Below are 16,892 nucleotides of genomic sequence, written 5' to 3' on the forward strand. Positions count from 1 at the left end.
GCTAACATCCAAAATAGTGAGCTTCAGAAAGGCAGCGTTGATATTTGTTAATATTTTGTGTCTATTTTTCATGTATCTATTTCTTCTTTTTACTGTTTGGTTCATTAATATTTTAACTCTGGTGTTTTTTCCATTAATAAGTAACAACAACAACATCTTTGAAATCAAGATTTTCCTTTTTATTGAAAACTTGGCCAGGATTCTGTACAGCAGAGAGGGTGTGCAATGCACAGGGGCAAGAAGACGGGGGTCAGGGGGTTCTGGGGACTCAGTTTCCCATGGTGCATTATACCCTGAGCCGAGAATCGTGTGTAAAACAGCGAGAGGTGTCTTGTTTCCTCTTTGGTGTCTCAGAGGATTGTGGAGGGGAATGAAGTGAGGGACTAAAAAAAGGGAGAAAAGGGGGGAAAGCGAAGCTCAGCCCATAGGGGAGAAAGAGAAAAATAGAGACAGAGAGGAATGGAGGGTGGTCCAGCTGGTCCTTCCACTGAGGTGTTGTCTCCGATTTCAGGGGCACATCTAGATCCTCACCCTTCCCCTCACTGTGTTAGATCATACACCGCTTAAGGTACATCTCTCCCCCTTTCCCTCTTCCTCCGCCCCTCTCCCTCACTTCCGCTCTTTCTCTTTCTCTCCTTCCCTGAGCCTCACTTGCTGGCCATGGTGTAGCAGCCCTGTTGGTGCCACTGCATGTCACGGATACGCCTCACAGACTGGAACTGAGGATTGCGGGCACCGTACTCGTTGAAGTGCCTGAAGTCACCCTTCTCCAGCAGGTACTGGCTGCCACGGTATCCGGGGAACTGGTATCCCACCCAGCTGGAAAAAAAAGAGGAAACATGTCAGTAGTGAATTGAGTTTTATGTCGTTTGTAGCTTCCACCTTTGCATGCTCAGAGGTAAAAGACACTCACGTTCCACAGCTGACAGTGATGCTGCCAACTCTGTCGGTAAAACCGTAGGAGAACAGGCTAGGAACGTCATCGTCCATGATCTCCATCTTGCGGCCCTTGAACTCTCCGACCTCGTACAGGCAGATCTTGTGCTTCTCGGGGTCCTGTGAGAGGGAAAAGTTGGTTTAGATAAGAGTTTAAAGCAAAAGAGAAAGGGAAACTCGTGAGAGAGAAGTGATAGATGTTTTTACCATTTTGACGGGCCTGAAGGACAGCAGGTAGTCGTTCTTCTGACAGTTGCTCCAGGAGTCCCAGCGAGGGTACTCTCCCTTCTCCAGGATGTACATCTCACCGCAGAAGTTCATCTGCTCATAGGCCACGAAGCTGCAGATGAGAAAGCATTATGAAGCATCCGTGCAAAGACACCAGGGTGAAATGTGAAAATGCTCTGTTTTTTCGGGAGGGGAGAGACTTACGGTCCACACTCAACGCGCAGAGAACGCACGCGGTCCATGCCCAACTCACACACATTCATGCACTCGTTGCTGATCTCGATCATGCGACCCTGGAAGTTCTCCTGGTCATACACGTACATCTGCAGGGGACAAATGCACACAGATGAGTCAGTATGACAACAGTAAGGATCTGTGATATTGTAAAACTAAATATATCTCAGCGATAGGAACCAGTATTATCTCTATCTGAAGCAGCAGTTTCATGTGAGAGCCACCCACCTTGTAGGACATCATTCCGGTCTCAGACTTCTTGCTCTGAGCGGCCTTGCCGTCAGTCTGGGAAGAGGTCTTGGACTTATCTCCACTGGACATGATTACTGGGTGGAAAAAGAGTCAGAAAACACTGTGAGAGGGGAAAGATCATGTGACAAATCTAACCTGCTGTATTAACCAATGTGAGGGTGTTTAGAAAATGAAAAAAATGAAGGAAAGTTTAACGATGTAGAAATATAAAAAAAAAGTATATAGAGTAATCTGCATCTTTCAGTCTCATCTATGGCTTTTCCTCTTGTTTTCTACACACACCTGAGGGCACACAGTATGTGTGTGTGTGCGTACCTTACCTGTCTGTGTGTACGATGCCTACGCCGAGCCTCACTCAAAGTGTGTGTGGCTCGGAGTGCGCCCGTCCCTTTTATACGCTGGCGCCCACAGGAGAGGGATTATGGAGAGAGAAACAAACCTGCTGAGGTCAGAGACACGAGACAAAAGAAACCCCACATCATCAGAGAGGGACGGGCCGAGGGGACGGGCGGAGGCAGTGGACGAGTGACAGAAGCTGGAGAACAGACTGATGTCCGATTTCAAACAGGACTGATAGAGTACAAGTCAAGTTTCTACAATCAACTTTTAGAAGTAGTTAGTGCAGTGATTCTCAAACTTTTTCACATCAAAGACCCCTAAACTGACACTAATTAGACCACAGACCCCCATTTGATAAGATTTTATCCCAGGATCCCCCATCTGATAAGATCTTTGCTTTTAGATGTTTTATTACAGAAAGTGTATGAAACCAAAATAGTCATAGATTATGTCATTGTGTTACTTATGGATGAAATTATAGTGAAAATACATGATTCCCCTTTTTGCTAGGAACCCCATGGAAGGACCCCTCAAGGACCCCCTGGGGGTCTTTGAGGGGACCTAGTTAGTGGACCTTAAACCAAAGCAACTTCAGTCTTGCATTTAAAATTCTTATTCTCCTACTGCCAGATCCACTTATTCAAAATCTGAAATAATGATATAAAATAACACCTTTAAACAGGTTTGATTACAGTGACATAGAAACATTTGTGTTGTATACAGAGAATTATTATTATAATTGTGGCTGTATGGCAACAAACTTCTGGCAAGCTTTATAATTATGTGGCAAGGTGTCATAAGGTGTAACATGTTTAAGTCTGATCCAGATAATACCAGTAAGCTTTGCATCCATATTCCTAATTAAAGTCAAAGTTTTACAACCCATTTCATGTACAGGAACCTCAAATATAGAGCCATCAGATTCCTGTTTGATATAGATGATAGTGACTCTCAACAAACCCAATCTGAGGAGATTTATTGTGTCGGTGGAATGATTAAGGTTTACAATTGGACAATGTTTAAATGGAGATGATGTGACTGCAGGGGAATCTACATCATACTGTTTCTGTCAGTGCACAATTGTCCGATGAGAGAAAACTGAAAATCATCCTGATCCCTGGAGCTTTGCAGGACTCCACTTTGTAAACTTTTAATGAAGCTACACCATCCATCTGATGTGTGAGCGCACACAGGTGTATCTTTACAGGTGACAGTGTGATGTCATTGTGTGACTGGAGGAGAAAATTAAACTTTTACTATTCCTCTAATATTTCTCTACATGCATAGAGACCCACCCAGTTCTCTCGCACGGTGTCCCCCCGGCGGTGCCTCTCTGCTCCGCCGTTAATCCCCACATTCTCCATCCCGATCCCGGCCCTTTGTGCCGGCGCACGCGCTTGACTGCTGACCGGGGTCCGAACATACCGGAGCGCCTTTGTTCCAGAGCTCCAGCAGCACTATAGGATCTGCTGAGCTGGCCGCCCGGGCACGACAACAGCATCCAGCGGCCACGAAGCATCACCAGGAGCGCGCCTCGCTGCAGCCAAAATGGACAGTGCGCTCGGATGCTGGTCATAGCCGTGAACGCGCACTGGCAGGCGCGCCCCCTGTGCGCCCGTATAAAACTGAAGCGCCAGGTCCTCTCAAAGCTCTACGCGAGGCAGGCGGTAGGCGCGTACCACTCCCAAGCTCTTCCATTAAAGTACCAATCTAGGTAAGGCTCCATCTCTGCTTTCAACTCCACTCAGCGACACACAGACAGGAAACTGAAGGAAACAGAAAACCAAAAGCACTTTCTGAAACACCGGTACAACACGTTTATAGACAACAGTATTGTACTTCATATATTACGTTTTTTGAAGAAAAAAAAGTAAATTAACTGTCTGCCCAGAAGCCCTTCAGCTGTTTTAGTTCAGGTTTTTTTTATGAGAAATACTGCAGCTGAATAAATGATAGTTGAAAACAACCATATTTGACACTAATTTAGAAAAAAACATGCAACATAGATAGAAGTATTGCCTTGTTGAAGTCTCTTAAAGACCTTTTATGTCCTACTCTGTCCTCTCTCCCATACCGCCATGTGTTTTTCTTTACCTCTGTCTTTATGTTCCACCTCAGGAGCAAACATGTACAGAACTACAAGGTCCCCAATGATGCAGCCCCTGGTCAACTCAGGAATGGGCGTGGCTCCTTTCTTCAAGGTAAACATATGTTTGGTTCAAAACTAGATAAAACGGATGTAAGATTGGTTACTTTTATATGATCTGTGTGTCTCTGCTTGATACTAAAAGCTGTGGATTAAGTTCCCTCTTAATGGTTCTGTCTCTCCAGGTGACTGTGTTCGAGCAGGAGCACTTCCAGGGCAAGAGCCTGGAGTTCACCTCCGAGTGCGTCAACATCCAGGAGTGTGGACTGGACAACATCCGCTCCATCAGGGTGGAGAGCGGAGCGTAAGTCTCACAAAGTTTGGTTCTTTTCTGGTGACGACAAGGCAGAAATGAGACTGTGCAAAACATCAGGGGCAGATTTTCTCTTTAATGAAATACACAGTTGAGCTGAATCAATCACAGTCAATCAATCACAAAAGAGGGGGTAAAGAGAAGCAGCTGAGTCAGAGTGGGGTTGAAAACTTAGATGTGGGGTATTTAAGGGAAGCTGTGGCATAAAATCAGAAAGATATCCCTAATATTTTGCTCATGCCTTGTGTATATTTTTGATTAGAAGCTAAAATATGTCCTCATTTTCAAAAAGCTATGCGTTAAACTTTGGAAAAACTACTCTTAAATGCATATACAGTAGAACAAAGTGATGTCTGTGGATCAGCATGTTAACAACCTCCTCTCTCTCTCTTTGTTTCTCTGAACAGCTGGGTTGGTTTCGAGCACCATGACTTCCAGGGTCAGCAGTTCATCCTGGAGAGAGGAGAGTACCCCCACTGGGACTCCTACAGCGGATCCCTCTCCTACCATGTGGAGCGCCTTATGTCCCTGCGCCCCATCTACTGCGCCGTGAGTACACCCTGACCGTCTGTTTTGTGGCTGGAAGAGAGAGCAGAAAGACAGACATCATTTTAGTGATTTTAATGTCAAGCTGACACCTGTTTCTCTGTCCCCGCACAGTCCCACCAGAGCAGTCGCATGATCATCTTCGAGAAGGAGAACTTCATGGGCCGCAGCGTTGAGGTCTGTGACGACTACCCTTCTCTGCAGGCCATGGGCTGGATGATGCCTGAAGTGGGCTCCATGCACGTGCAGTGTGGCGCGTAAGTTACTGTGAATCTGATGGTGTAAACAGCACCAACAGGATTTGCATTTTTCACATCAAGACACACCTCTATAATATAAACGATACTGTACTGTATATATGGTACATCACCCATAAGTTAGGTTTCTGATGTGTTCATGAGACCAAATCCTCAAAGGCACCATTGAATTATCATCTACTTCAATCTAGACTCCATATCTCAAATATATATACGCTGTTGATCACTTTAATCCCTCATCAGCATGTCCTGTAGCTAATAGACATATCAGACGAAAGCTCTAAGCATGTACCAAATCCCCAATCTGTCACAGCAGCTCATGCAGCTCCCAAAATAGTCCCACTAACCCTTGTGGCCTTCTCTCTCCCCCCTCCCACAGCTTTGTGTGCTACCAGTACCCTGGCTACAGGGGCCAGCAGTACATCATGGAGTGTGAGAGACACAGTGGAGACTACCAGCACTGGAGGAACTGGGGCTCTCACTGCCAGACTCCCCAGATCCAGTCCATTAGGCGCATCCAGCACTAAGAGGAGAACAGGCTGAAACTGAGGCCACGGCCCACGAACAGCAGCTCCCCTCGACTCCCCCCTCCTCCTCTCTTCTACCCATAATCCCCTCTCTTTCTTTCTCTCTTCCAACTTTTTCTTTCCTCTTTACTTGAGCCGCAACAGCCGCCCCGACTCAACACCACTACTGATTTACAGCCAAAGTGTGATAAGAGACAATATCGCACTGTTAAAGCACAGGGAAACACACAGTCCATACACACACATACCGACATAACTGACACTCAAAGTGTCTTTTTACTTGGTTTAGAGGTCGCTACACACACTCACATGCAAAACACACACCTGCGCTGTATTCTCACCTGAGCTGGTCGAGGAGCAGAGCAGCTGTCAGTGTGCTGGAATCAAACAGACGGGAGATGAAGCTCCAAAATGGCATCAAGGAAAACCTCCCCGGTTACAGCCATGCTGAGAGCGCACTGTGGTGCAGCTCAGATGTGCTTTGTTGTTGTTGTGTGTAGGAGGTTGATCCACATGTTGATAACTAATAAACTCATTTCACTTCACATGCTCTTCTTCTATTATTTATAAGTGTGTTTGTAATTTCACTGCACTGAGAATTAATGTATGTTGAGTTGTTTAGACAAACACAAATACTTATTCCTTCCTCCCTTTTCAATAGGAAACACGTGAAGGCTCTAAATGTACCTTTAAATGTTTAGCTTCTCTCTTCAGAGATCAGTGTTTGTGGTTGGCTGGAGTTCAGTTGTGATCAGTTTCTATAGTGAAATGTTTTCACAGTGGGGGAAAAAAAACCAGACCTAAATTATGTTGCAGGTGTGGTTTGCAAAGTTTATTTGTCCCACAGTGAAATCTTGTCACTATTGGACTACAATTCATGCTAAACAGCCATTGTTCTCTATAAACTAGGGTGAAACTACAAACTTACAGCTGCCTTTCAACTCAGATGTCAAGTGATGCTTATAACCACATTCAGACCTGAAAATGAAGTTGCATAGTTGCACCTGCCAAACTAATTTAAGGCGGTAAATTAGGCAGGCTGCATGTACTGTTGGGAAAGTTGATGATAAAATAGGATGTTGGATGAAGAACATCTTCGCTTATTAATCTCAAATTAACTGTTCACTGGTGGCCGACAGAGCTGTATGCAATGCAACCAGGAAGACATACAACAGAAAAAAATGAAAATACCTTCACCACTCTGACAAAACTTATGTTGCATTTTGGAAAAACTGGAATTTATAACAAGGAAATTAATAAACACCCTCGACGACACATGCAGCATCAAGAAATGTGATGCAAATACAGAAAAAAAAACAAGCAAATAGAGAAACACCAACAGAAATCACTTGGTGACTCTGAAACTGACAAAAACCAAAAATAAAGCTAACAATGTGTGTTTTAGTTGTAACACTGTGACTGTGTGATTCCAATACTAGTGGATACTAACTTATATATGTTGTATTTTAATGAGCCTAAAATCAACTGATACCATGTGCTGTATTGGTCAGGCTCTCAACATTTTTCTAACATTTATATCTTCAGTTTCAATCCTAACAACTAAACTAGGGAAAAAAAGTTCAAATTAAATGTACGCTCTGACGATGAGCCTCATTTTTGTAAAGTCGAGTCACTGATGAGACACTTAGAATCAAAGAGAAATTTTTATTGTACAATCAGTAAAACAAGGAAGACGAGTTTTCCTGGAACATTCACAAACAGAACAGAGGCTGACATTATCAATCATATTTACAACTAATACAGTCATAGTCATATTTACAACTAATAAAACAACTATTAATTCCTTTGACGATACATGAACCTGATTTTTCAAGTGAATACTTTCACTAAACTGCTCGCCAAGTGTTGTTTTCAACACTCCACAGTCAAACTTTGCTGAACATTTCTGCTTAACAGTAACAACCTTGTAACTCTTTACATAAAATCAATGGTTTAAATATCTAAGAAGTACAAAAAAGGAACGATCCCAGTCACCTTTGACAGTTTGACAATTGTTAAGTAAACTACACAGTCTTGTTTTGTGGCTCATTAAATGCATTATGATGCACATCTTTTCTGTCTTTCAACATGCTCGCAGCTATTCCTAAACACTGATGGAATAGAAAAAAGAAAGTCCCTCAAAGTGATTGTCAGTGTGTTTGAACATGATAAAAACAGAAGACAGTTCACACATCACAGTCAATGAACATTTATAATGAACCCACAACGGCCAACTTAAACAAATTCAGGGATGTTTTCTGGTAAATGTAAGAAACTGAAGAAGACACACTTTCTTTTTGCACCGGGGTGGTCGTCATAGACACTAATGTAAGAGCACCTCAGGGTGGTATTTTCTGTTAACAAGCTCACCTACTCACCTTGACTTCAAACTAATGAAGACGGCTCATGATGTGTAGTCTGTCTTTTCTCCGCTAACGTCAATCTCCTCGTCTCCTTCCTCTTCCTCGCTGCCTGAAGACTCTGTCCAGCTGATGATCACTGGATCTGGGAGGGGACTGGACCCTCCAATCACATCGATGTCTTCGTCTCTGTCCTCTTCCCAGCTTCCTGTTGACCCCAGACTGTCCTCTTTGGAAGCAGGAGGCTTCACTTGAACAAACGCCGTTCTGTTCTGGCGGCAGATCTTTTGCGCCCGCTCTCGGCAGTCATCTTCTCTCTTCAGGCTGGTGCTCCCGACAGAGTCTCCGTCCACATCGATTATCTCATCGCCACTGCTCTCCATCTCTTCATCCGTCAAACTTTCCCTTCCCTCTCCGTTCTGACCAGCCTCTTCAAGTTTGATTTCACTCCACGCTGTTTTTGCTTCTTGTTCTTTTCTTTGTAAAGTGTCTTCTACGCTGGTCAGCGAGACGGTCTCAACATCGATCAAGTCCTCAGTCTCCAAGGCTGCTGTTTCAGACACATGGTCTGCAGATTCAGAGCTGGGTAAACACGTCTCAGACATTGGCTGTGTCATTTGCTCAAAGCAGACCTTCTTGGCCACACTGGTGTCATCGCTCCTGTCCTCTGCGCCTCTCTTCGTCCTCCTCCCTGCTGTTGTCTCTTCCTGTGGCAGCACAGTCAATTCTTCTTCACGTCTCTCTTGATTGCTTTCTAGTTGTTCATCCCTTACACAGGGCTCTACAGGCTGCAGCTGAACTGGAGATGTGGGACTCTCATCATTAGATAAACTCAGAGGCTGTCTATTTTTACAGGGCCTGCCTCGCAATCGACCTGGCTGGCGTGCTGACTGTGGTGGTCGTTTGTCTGTAAGTGGCTGTTCAAGAAAGGGCATACTGTCCTGTAAAACAAGTCATACATACAAAGGCTTTACTTTACTTTTTCTTACCCGATACAGATTCTTATATTTAAACTCAAGTTATCTACTGATTCTCATGAGTACAGCTCATCACCATGGATACCTGCACTCTCATTTCCCCAAATTCAACATCTGTAAATCTGTTGCATGGCACTCATATTGATAGGTGACATTGCTGGCTTCATCACGCTGTTAAAGTGATGGATATTTGTCATTCAGACATTGGTGACTTCTATGTTAATGTTTCTCAGGTAACAGTTTATACACACATGATATTTGACACCTGGTGCACGAGAGGAAGCACAGAGAGCGTGCGAGAGGGAGTGGTTAGTTAAAATGTTATGATAGCAAGGAAGGAGACTTTTTTGTTCGTTCACAGGCTGCGTCACTGATGAATTTTAAGACTTACCTTGCTGTTGAGACTATCATGAGCATAAGGGATGCTCACACTGAATCTGCCTGTCAACTTCATCATTTAATGTTTAAAAAGTCTGACATGCATCATTGAATGACAGGACGTTAACTTACTTCTCTCTTACTGCCTCCCCAACACCTCAGAATTGACTGTCACATTTTTTCCTTATTAATTGAACCAATTTTGTGCATAAGAAATGATGACTGAGATATTTTTTTACAGTGATGTTAAAAGGCGAAACAAGATATTTTACCTTCTGCTGCTACAGCCTTTAATCCTGCCTTTACTGAATCATTCAAATCAGATGTTAACATATACAATTTTACAGTAAAAGCCTGTGACTGCTTTCACATGATGCACATAGAGGAAGTGATGAGTATCAGCAGCAGCTTAACGTGTCAAAATTTGCTCACTACATCAAATAAACAACGCAGGACAGAAAACTCTATTTAATGTGGATCCGTCAAGTGAGGCCAATAACCAGCGTCATGGATCTGTGCATCCCCTCTCTACACAAGGCATCCAATCTCATAATCATTGCTCACTGTGATATGTGCTTCCTTAAATCTACTCCTGATTGGATAGGTCTTTTTGCTCCATGAGACCAGCTGATTCTCGTCCCATAAGCGGACACGTGGTGATTTCACCGATGATGAACTGGTTTTTGTTTTTGCAGGACTCTGAAAAAAAAATCACACAGACGAACAATTGACACATTTTACTTCAAATTCAGTGGTTCTACCTCATCTTACTATTAGTTATCTGACTTTTCATGAGAAACCTGTTTTTATACTTGGCTGATGGTGACACAAGACACCAACAGAATCATTAGTGGAGAGGAGTTAGAAAAGTTTGTCACCTTGACTTCCAGACTCTGACAGCTGCGACTCTGCAATGTAACTTTCACTGGCAGCGGGCCGCTCCTCTCTAGTTGCACCACAGGCATCTGCTGTAGCTGCTTGTCTCCTCGGTCGGGTACGATTTTGGTCTTTGCGTCACTCAGTGACACAGACTTCTTCACCCTCCGTTTCTCCAATGAGAACAGATACTGTTTTGTTTTTCTCCTTCTCGGCCGTTTGGCTCTGACTCTCCCCGATGTTCCCTCAGTGTGTTTGGGTGGAGCTGCGCTGCGGGGAGATGACTTGCGTGGCTGTGAGCGACTCTGTGGTGTTTCATCAGGGTGTCTGATTGGACGGCGTGCCTGTGCAGGACGGGTGGTGTGTATACGCTGTGGATGAGGAGTGTGAGGGGCTGTGATCTGGATCTTGGTTCTGCTGTATTTGCTCAGGACAGTGTACGGCTGGTTGGCCTCTGTGGTGCCATCGCCGGCCATCTCTTCCTCTTCCCTGGCAGTGCAGCTGTCAATATGTTGCTCAAAGGACTGCAGGAAGTGCTCCAGCATCTCGGTCAGCTCCCCCTCTCCCTTCTGTTGCAGAATTGGCATCTCACCATTTGCAGAACTGGATCTGCCGGCTCCATGAAGACCTGGACCTGCATCCAGGAGGCCAGTGGTATGACTTTGTTGTTTGTTTTGGGAAAAAGTGTTGATAGAAGAGGAACAGTCGAGGCCCATTATCACTTCCTCCAGAAGACGATCAAAGTGCTCTGGCTGGTCCTCATGAGAAGGAGGGGCTGGGGGAGGAAGGGAGGTGGTGTGGAGGAGGGACGATGCTGGACCGGCGTAGGAAGCTGCAGGTAACATCGGGCTGGGAGACGGAGAAGGCTGCAGGGAGAGGCTGGGCGCAGGCAAGGTACGGGAGTTGTAGAATGGTCTCTGAGTAGATGAAGGGGAAGCTGATGTTGCTGATTTGGCTCTCGCCCTCTGAGGCCTGCCGACAGGGTCCTGTAACCAGAGAGGAAAGATTTTTAATTTATGCTAAGAAAACAGAAGTCTTTACATAAAAACCACGAGTGCAGATAAAACATACCACTTACAACTATTACGACAGGGTTTCTCACAGTGTTTTATAGCAGGAAGACCACCACAAATAACAGCATAAAAAGTTAATACACTCTAGCTTCATAGTTACTGTACAGATGTAAATGGTATCAATCTTCTCATCAAACTCTCTGCAAGAAAGTGAGTGAGCATATTTCCTAAAATGTCAAATTTATTCCTTTAAGGCAATCTGGGGCAGTTGTGGCCTAAAGGTCAGAGAGGCCTAAAGGTTCAATCCCCAGACCAGCAGGATAGATCTGTGTGAGGAAAGTGAAGAGGCAGTGCTTGCCCCTCTCTCACTGACTGCCTTTGAGCAAGGCTCTTAACCCCAACTGCTCCAGTGGAGCTGCTTAACGGCCAGTAGATCAGACTGTGGTTGTACTGGTCAGCTTCCAAGTATGAATGATTAACTGTGTGAATGTGATCAGGGTGTCCCTGAAAAAGAGAGCATTGCTCTCAGAGAAACTCCCCTGAATAAGTAAAAGTTAAAAAAAATCTGATGATAATGCATCACAAGAAAGGAGGAGTCATCTTATGGAAATCTACTAAACCTTTGTAACTAAGGAATCTTATTTTATGATGTCAGAATACAGGTCAGAAACTTTTTATAAAGTACCAAACTTTTTTAAAGCAATAATTTTAGATTGAAACTATCCCTGAATTACCTAAATTATCCTGTTTCTACAGAAATTACTGTCAAGATGTAAAATACTCTCAAAATGCTGTTTCACTGTGATGTTGAAAGTTCATATAGTGAAGCTTATTTTACTACAGTACCAGTCAAAAGTTTGAACACACTTTCTCATTCAAGTGAATTGGAAAGTGTGTCCAAACTTTTGACTGGTACTGTATTTAATGTGGAAAACCATGCCATCGCCCTCGTATCATGTCCAGTTGTCATGACCACTCTCACCTGTTTCAACTCCTGCGTTGTAGTCCTCCTCCCACGTCGCGTTTTCCCTCCTCCTCCAATCTCACTGTAGGGCAGAAGTTCTCCACTTTGGATGAAATCCCATGCTTTACCGCGCCCCCTTCTCCTCTGACAGCTCTTCTTCAGAAGCTCTCTGGTCTTCAGGTACAACTTCCTGCCTACAGCTCCTCCGCCCTGACTCGTCCTGCACGCCTGCATGCCCCACCTCTGCAGGAACAGCTTCTGCAGCCTGCTCACCCCCACGTCCTGCACATCCACCGTCTGCGTTAACCCTCCGCGTCCCCTCCCTCCTGTTCTTGCTCGTGGTCTCCTGGCTCGTCTCTCACCTGTCCCGGCCCTCCTGGCACCTCCATCTCCGGCTCCCCGCTGTCTCTGTGGTCGCCCTCTGCAGGGCTCCTCCACTCTGTCCGGGTTCAGGAAGTAACTGATAAATCCTGGGATGTTGTCCTGAAACTGCTCGAGCTGCTCCTCCTCCCATTCTTCACCCGCAGTGACATCTCTGCCTGCTCCTTGAGGGCCAGCCCACCAGCTATGAGGGTCAGCACCCGATGGGATCGCTTGGCTGGAAAAAGGAAGGAGGGACGGGGGTGCAGAGGAGTACGGTGGTGCCACAACAGCAACAGGTGTGTGTCCAGCAGCAGAGGATGCCTGAAAAGAAGCTGCAGGAGCAGAGGAAGGTTGGGGTGTTTGATTTGCATCTGGTGGGTAGGCGAGGGATATGGGAACGTAGGGAATTTGAGGGGGAACAAGATGGGAGTCTGTCTGTCCTAAACTCTGTAGAGCAGTCATATCAATGGTTTCAAGGGAGGCTGCAGGGTGATGAGAGGGAGCAGTGTTTACCTGCAGCTCTTCTGTCTGCGTCCATGAGTCTTTTTCACCAGTTGACAGCATCTCTTTCCACAGAAGTGTGCTCCCATCCCTCACCTCTCTCCTCCACTTGCCCTGTCTCGCCTCACTGTCCTCAAGTATCAGTGGCTCTGTCTGCACTCCCACCTCTGTGTGCTGGCAGTCTCCTTCCCCATTTCTCCTTTTACGATCTCTTTTTGTCACTTCCACAAGCCCGTGGATGCCAAGCTTGGCCGCAGCAGAAATAGCCTCTTGCTTCTCCTTTTCCCCCTCCCCTGCCATCTCCCCCGAGTACAACAGTCTGACCATGTGGAGCAGCGTGCAGGTGCCAAGAGCCCGAAACTCCAGGAGACGACTCTGACCAGCTGGGGGCGCCGGTGTGGAGGACAGAGCAGAGGAGAAGTGGGGGCTGATAGCTGAGAGAATACAACTGTGTGCTGGCACTGAAACACCTGAAGGAAAGGAGAGAGTTCAATAATGATCATGGTTTTCACAACTAACCACAAGGAATTGATTGTATAATTTAGCTTTATGTGTATTTATACCTTCTGCCTTGAGCAGAGTGTCACAGAACTGGCTGCACTGTTGTTGTCTTTGCAGTTCAGCGAGCAGGAGGGCTTCAAACCCAGGTTTCTGGTAGCACCACATCTCCCCATCCACTTAAGAGGAGGAGCAGAGAGGACAGCGAGGATGAATCAATAAAATGTGATGAGAAACAAAAGGTGCAAATATCTCCTACTTACTTATAGTTAAGAAATGTGGTATCACATATCTGGTCCAATACATAATCTTTGTTTACTCGTCGTTTGATCGCAGAGTTCCTGATTTAAATTTCAGATTATTTTGTACAGTCAGCGTGTTTGGATAAGATTTAACATTTGAGATCCTTGACTTCTTTTGGTAAATGAAAAAAAAAAGGTTTATAGAGAAACATGTTTATATTTTTCAAAGGAAAGTATTGTTAATAAAATTCAGGTATCATGTATACAACATATGAAACACACTTTCTGAGTCCCAGCTGACCAGAATTGTCAACAAAACTTGCAGCGAAACTTCACTTGACTCTCAGCATTAGATGAATTCAAAGATTTGAAGTGTAACAAGATGATTTTCTATTTGTGTGTTTTTGAGAAACTGTAGAGTCAACAGAAGCCTGTGTTTTGTGCCAAAAATCAAGACCAGGATTGACACCCAACAATCTATCTTCTGTGTTTTGCATTCTTGTTTTTCTTTTAGTTAATGTTGAAGTGGAACAAGAAACAGAGTATTATCAGCATTATCTGCTGAGATACTGCATATTTGAAGCAGTGCCGCTCTAAGCTGTTATAGTGAGGTGTATTAAAACCATATTATAAATAAAGGTTGTGCACTTCAAGGTGTAACCTAATATTCTAATTGTTTTAATTTATGTGTAATATTTTTGCTTTGGTAATGTATAACTAAACAGGAAACTACTTGAGTTATTACTATTGTCATATTCAGTGGCTTAAATCTTTATTTTTTAAGTGAACTGTTAATTGATGGTATTACATTTTGCTAATTAAGTGTCCAATATTGATTTATTACAGATACTGGCGCCCTTAAATGTTAGCGTATTCCTAAATCCCATCGATACGAGCTTACTCCTAATTATTTTAAAACTCAACATCTACCATGACAGTAGATTTAAAGTTCTCCATAATTTGTTTAATAAAAAAAATACATAAATGAGTCTAGAGTGAGAACAAAGTGTAACATAACAAACTGCTTTTTGCTCTGTTAAAGTTTCCCTCCTTAGTGTTATTTCCACAACATACCATATATTTACTGAATAAAATCAGCAATAAAAATTCCTAAGCTGGGGCTAAACTTTTCTTCTTTTTTTAAAACCGGGTTTTAAGTCGAAAAACCTTAAAAACCTCATCAAAGTAACCGCGTAACTTGGATGAAAGCACACCTGCCTGTTAGCATCACGGATAACAGCTAGCAGCCAAACCGCGCAGACTGAGCAGGTATAAACCGGTCAGGACAGATACTCTGTTAGTTAACATGTCATGAACACCACATTAAATAACTCTAACAAAACTTTATAGTAAATCTGGGCTGTTTAAACTTCTCTCTCCCCGCTGGCTGTAACTTTAGACGCGGACAGGTGATGGGACACCGGAGACACTCACTGTTTGCAAAGCTCCCGATAAATCCTCCCACGTCAAGGAAATACAGTTAGCTCATTTTTAAAATAAAGATATATGTGTATTTATATATTTTACAGTAAGACTAAAGGACAGTATTCTGTTTTCTTCTCTTTTAGTTTTACTGTCCGTTTTTGGTGGGGTCAATCACAGGTCAGCGTGGTCAGCGGTTTTTTCAAACAAACTTTATTTACACAACGGATCTGACAACAGGTTCATTCAACAATAGTAACACGACAATACATGCTGGAGGAAATACACAGATCATAATACATACAAAGATAAAGAAATAAAAATAAAAAGCAAATACAAACACAATTAAATTAAATCGATTACAAATCAAATTCATTACATAAGGCTGTAGTTTCCACAGCTTTGTGCAGTATTGTAGTGTCCAGGGAGGATATTAAGTAGACAGTAAGGTTGGGTGTCTGTTGTGCAAATTTTCTGGTGTGTACATGGAATTTTGCTAATAAAGAGTTAGTTATCTGATTTGAAAAATTGGTTTCCACTTTTATCTTGATGTCTTGATCTTGATCTTGCTAGTGTCACTTAATGAAACTTCATTTTATGTTTATTCTTGTTCATAAATTTATATAATTTATTCCATATTACATGGGTTTATTACCCAAACCCCATGTAATAAAGTGGGACTTGGAATCTTCTGGCCATGACCCGGAAACCATTTTACGTCCACTATCATCAAGGATGTTCTGATGATGGATGTATTATACTTTTATAATACATCCATGGTTCTGATCCCTTAAATGCACCTCGATGAGAGGAGGAGCTTAGAGCGAGGAACCACAGGTGTATCCTCTGTGGAAGTGTTTTACTGGACGGCAACACCCTGTTGATCCAATGTGTTTACTGATTGGTTCTTGATTGGTCAGCTCATCTGATGGGACAGTCAGGCTCTTGTTGTAATACAGCATATCAGAAAAACTATCTGTTGAACAGGAATGACCTCACCAACAGCAGCTTGTCATCTGAATTACTCATAAAAAACACTATTTGTTTCTTTTTCTTCATAAGCCAGAAGGCTTCTCTTTTCCTCTTCTTTTCTGTTTCAGTACGTCTCAGCTCCTTCAAGAAAATATGACATAACACAGCTGTGTGTCTCCTATAAAATCATCCTGAGCCTGAAAAGGACGTCAGTCTTTCACAAACTAAACAAGAAATATTTTATTTAAATATATTCTGCAGGCTGCAGATGTTTTTATTGTTCCTTTATGTCGGTTCTGTTCTTTTACTAATTGACAGATTTAAATTGTCTATTTGTGTCTTGTTCTGTGACAGCCAGATGCTGCTATAAATCTATAATCAAATGATAAATAGGTGTTTTCCTTCCAGCTATCAACATGTAGAAATGATCAAGTAAGTGTTTAAACCTTTAATTAACTGTATATGAATTTTAAACTTTAGAGTTTAAACTGTAACTTAATAATTTCTACATATTGATAGTTGACTTCTTCATATTTGACAGTGGAGGT

The 16,892-nt window shown here is 43.4% G+C and overlaps 3 protein-coding genes across 12 annotated transcripts; 1 reads left to right on the forward strand and 2 right to left on the reverse strand.

Annotated features, from left to right (window-relative positions):
- Positions 1-200: 200 nt before the first annotated feature.
- Positions 201-4,154, reverse strand: crybb1l1 (crystallin, beta B1, like 1). 4 transcript variants are annotated; one of them, XM_042418732.1, is made up of 7 exons: positions 4,084-4,154; positions 1,971-2,092; positions 1,627-1,724; positions 1,369-1,487; positions 1,144-1,276; positions 914-1,056; positions 201-819 (listed from the first exon to the last, which is right to left on the reverse strand). In XM_042418732.1, the coding sequence occupies exons 3-7, from the start codon at positions 1,717-1,719 to the stop codon at positions 648-650; spliced, it is 660 nt and encodes a 219-aa protein (XP_042274666.1). In that variant the 5' UTR covers positions 1,720-1,724; positions 1,971-2,092; positions 4,084-4,154; the 3' UTR covers positions 201-647. The 4 variants fall into 4 exon arrangements, with proteins under 4 accessions (XP_042274666.1, XP_042274668.1, XP_042274664.1 ...); XM_042418734.1 differs by having other exon boundaries at positions 1,971-2,089; positions 4,084-4,110; XM_042418730.1 differs by lacking the exon at positions 4,084-4,154 and adding an exon at positions 3,285-3,371.
- On the forward strand, positions 3,606-6,323 carry cryba1l1 (crystallin, beta A1, like 1). Of its 2 annotated transcripts, none has more exons than XM_042418735.1 (6): positions 3,606-3,703; positions 4,108-4,190; positions 4,321-4,439; positions 4,856-4,997; positions 5,109-5,251; positions 5,631-6,323. In XM_042418735.1, exons 2-6 carry the CDS (start codon positions 4,116-4,118, stop codon positions 5,776-5,778), a joined length of 627 nt encoding a protein of 208 aa, XP_042274669.1. In that variant the 5' UTR covers positions 3,606-3,703; positions 4,108-4,115; the 3' UTR covers positions 5,779-6,323. The 2 variants fall into 2 exon arrangements, with proteins under 2 accessions (XP_042274669.1, XP_042274670.1); XM_042418736.1 differs by lacking the exon at positions 3,606-3,703 and adding an exon at positions 3,760-3,819.
- A 1,106-nt stretch (positions 6,324-7,429) lies between these two features.
- On the reverse strand, positions 7,430-15,583 carry LOC121902364. 6 transcript variants are annotated; one of them, XM_042419633.1, is made up of 6 exons: positions 15,385-15,583; positions 13,774-13,887; positions 12,365-13,680; positions 10,372-11,355; positions 10,058-10,192; positions 7,430-9,079 (listed from the first exon to the last, which is right to left on the reverse strand). In XM_042419633.1, coding segments are annotated over exons 1-6 (3,447 nt in total). In that variant the 5' UTR covers positions 15,386-15,583; the 3' UTR covers positions 7,430-8,182. The 6 variants fall into 6 exon arrangements, with proteins under 6 accessions (XP_042275567.1, XP_042275570.1, XP_042275566.1 ...); XM_042419636.1 differs by lacking the exon at positions 15,385-15,583 and adding an exon at positions 15,299-15,317; XM_042419632.1 differs by lacking the exon at positions 15,385-15,583 and adding an exon at positions 15,169-15,267.
- Positions 15,584-16,892: the final 1,309 nt, after the last annotated feature.

This window comes from Thunnus maccoyii, chromosome 8 (assembly GCF_910596095.1).
Source record: "Thunnus maccoyii chromosome 8, fThuMac1.1, whole genome shotgun sequence".
In the NCBI taxonomy this organism is placed as follows: Eukaryota; Metazoa; Chordata; class Actinopteri; order Scombriformes; family Scombridae; genus Thunnus; species Thunnus maccoyii.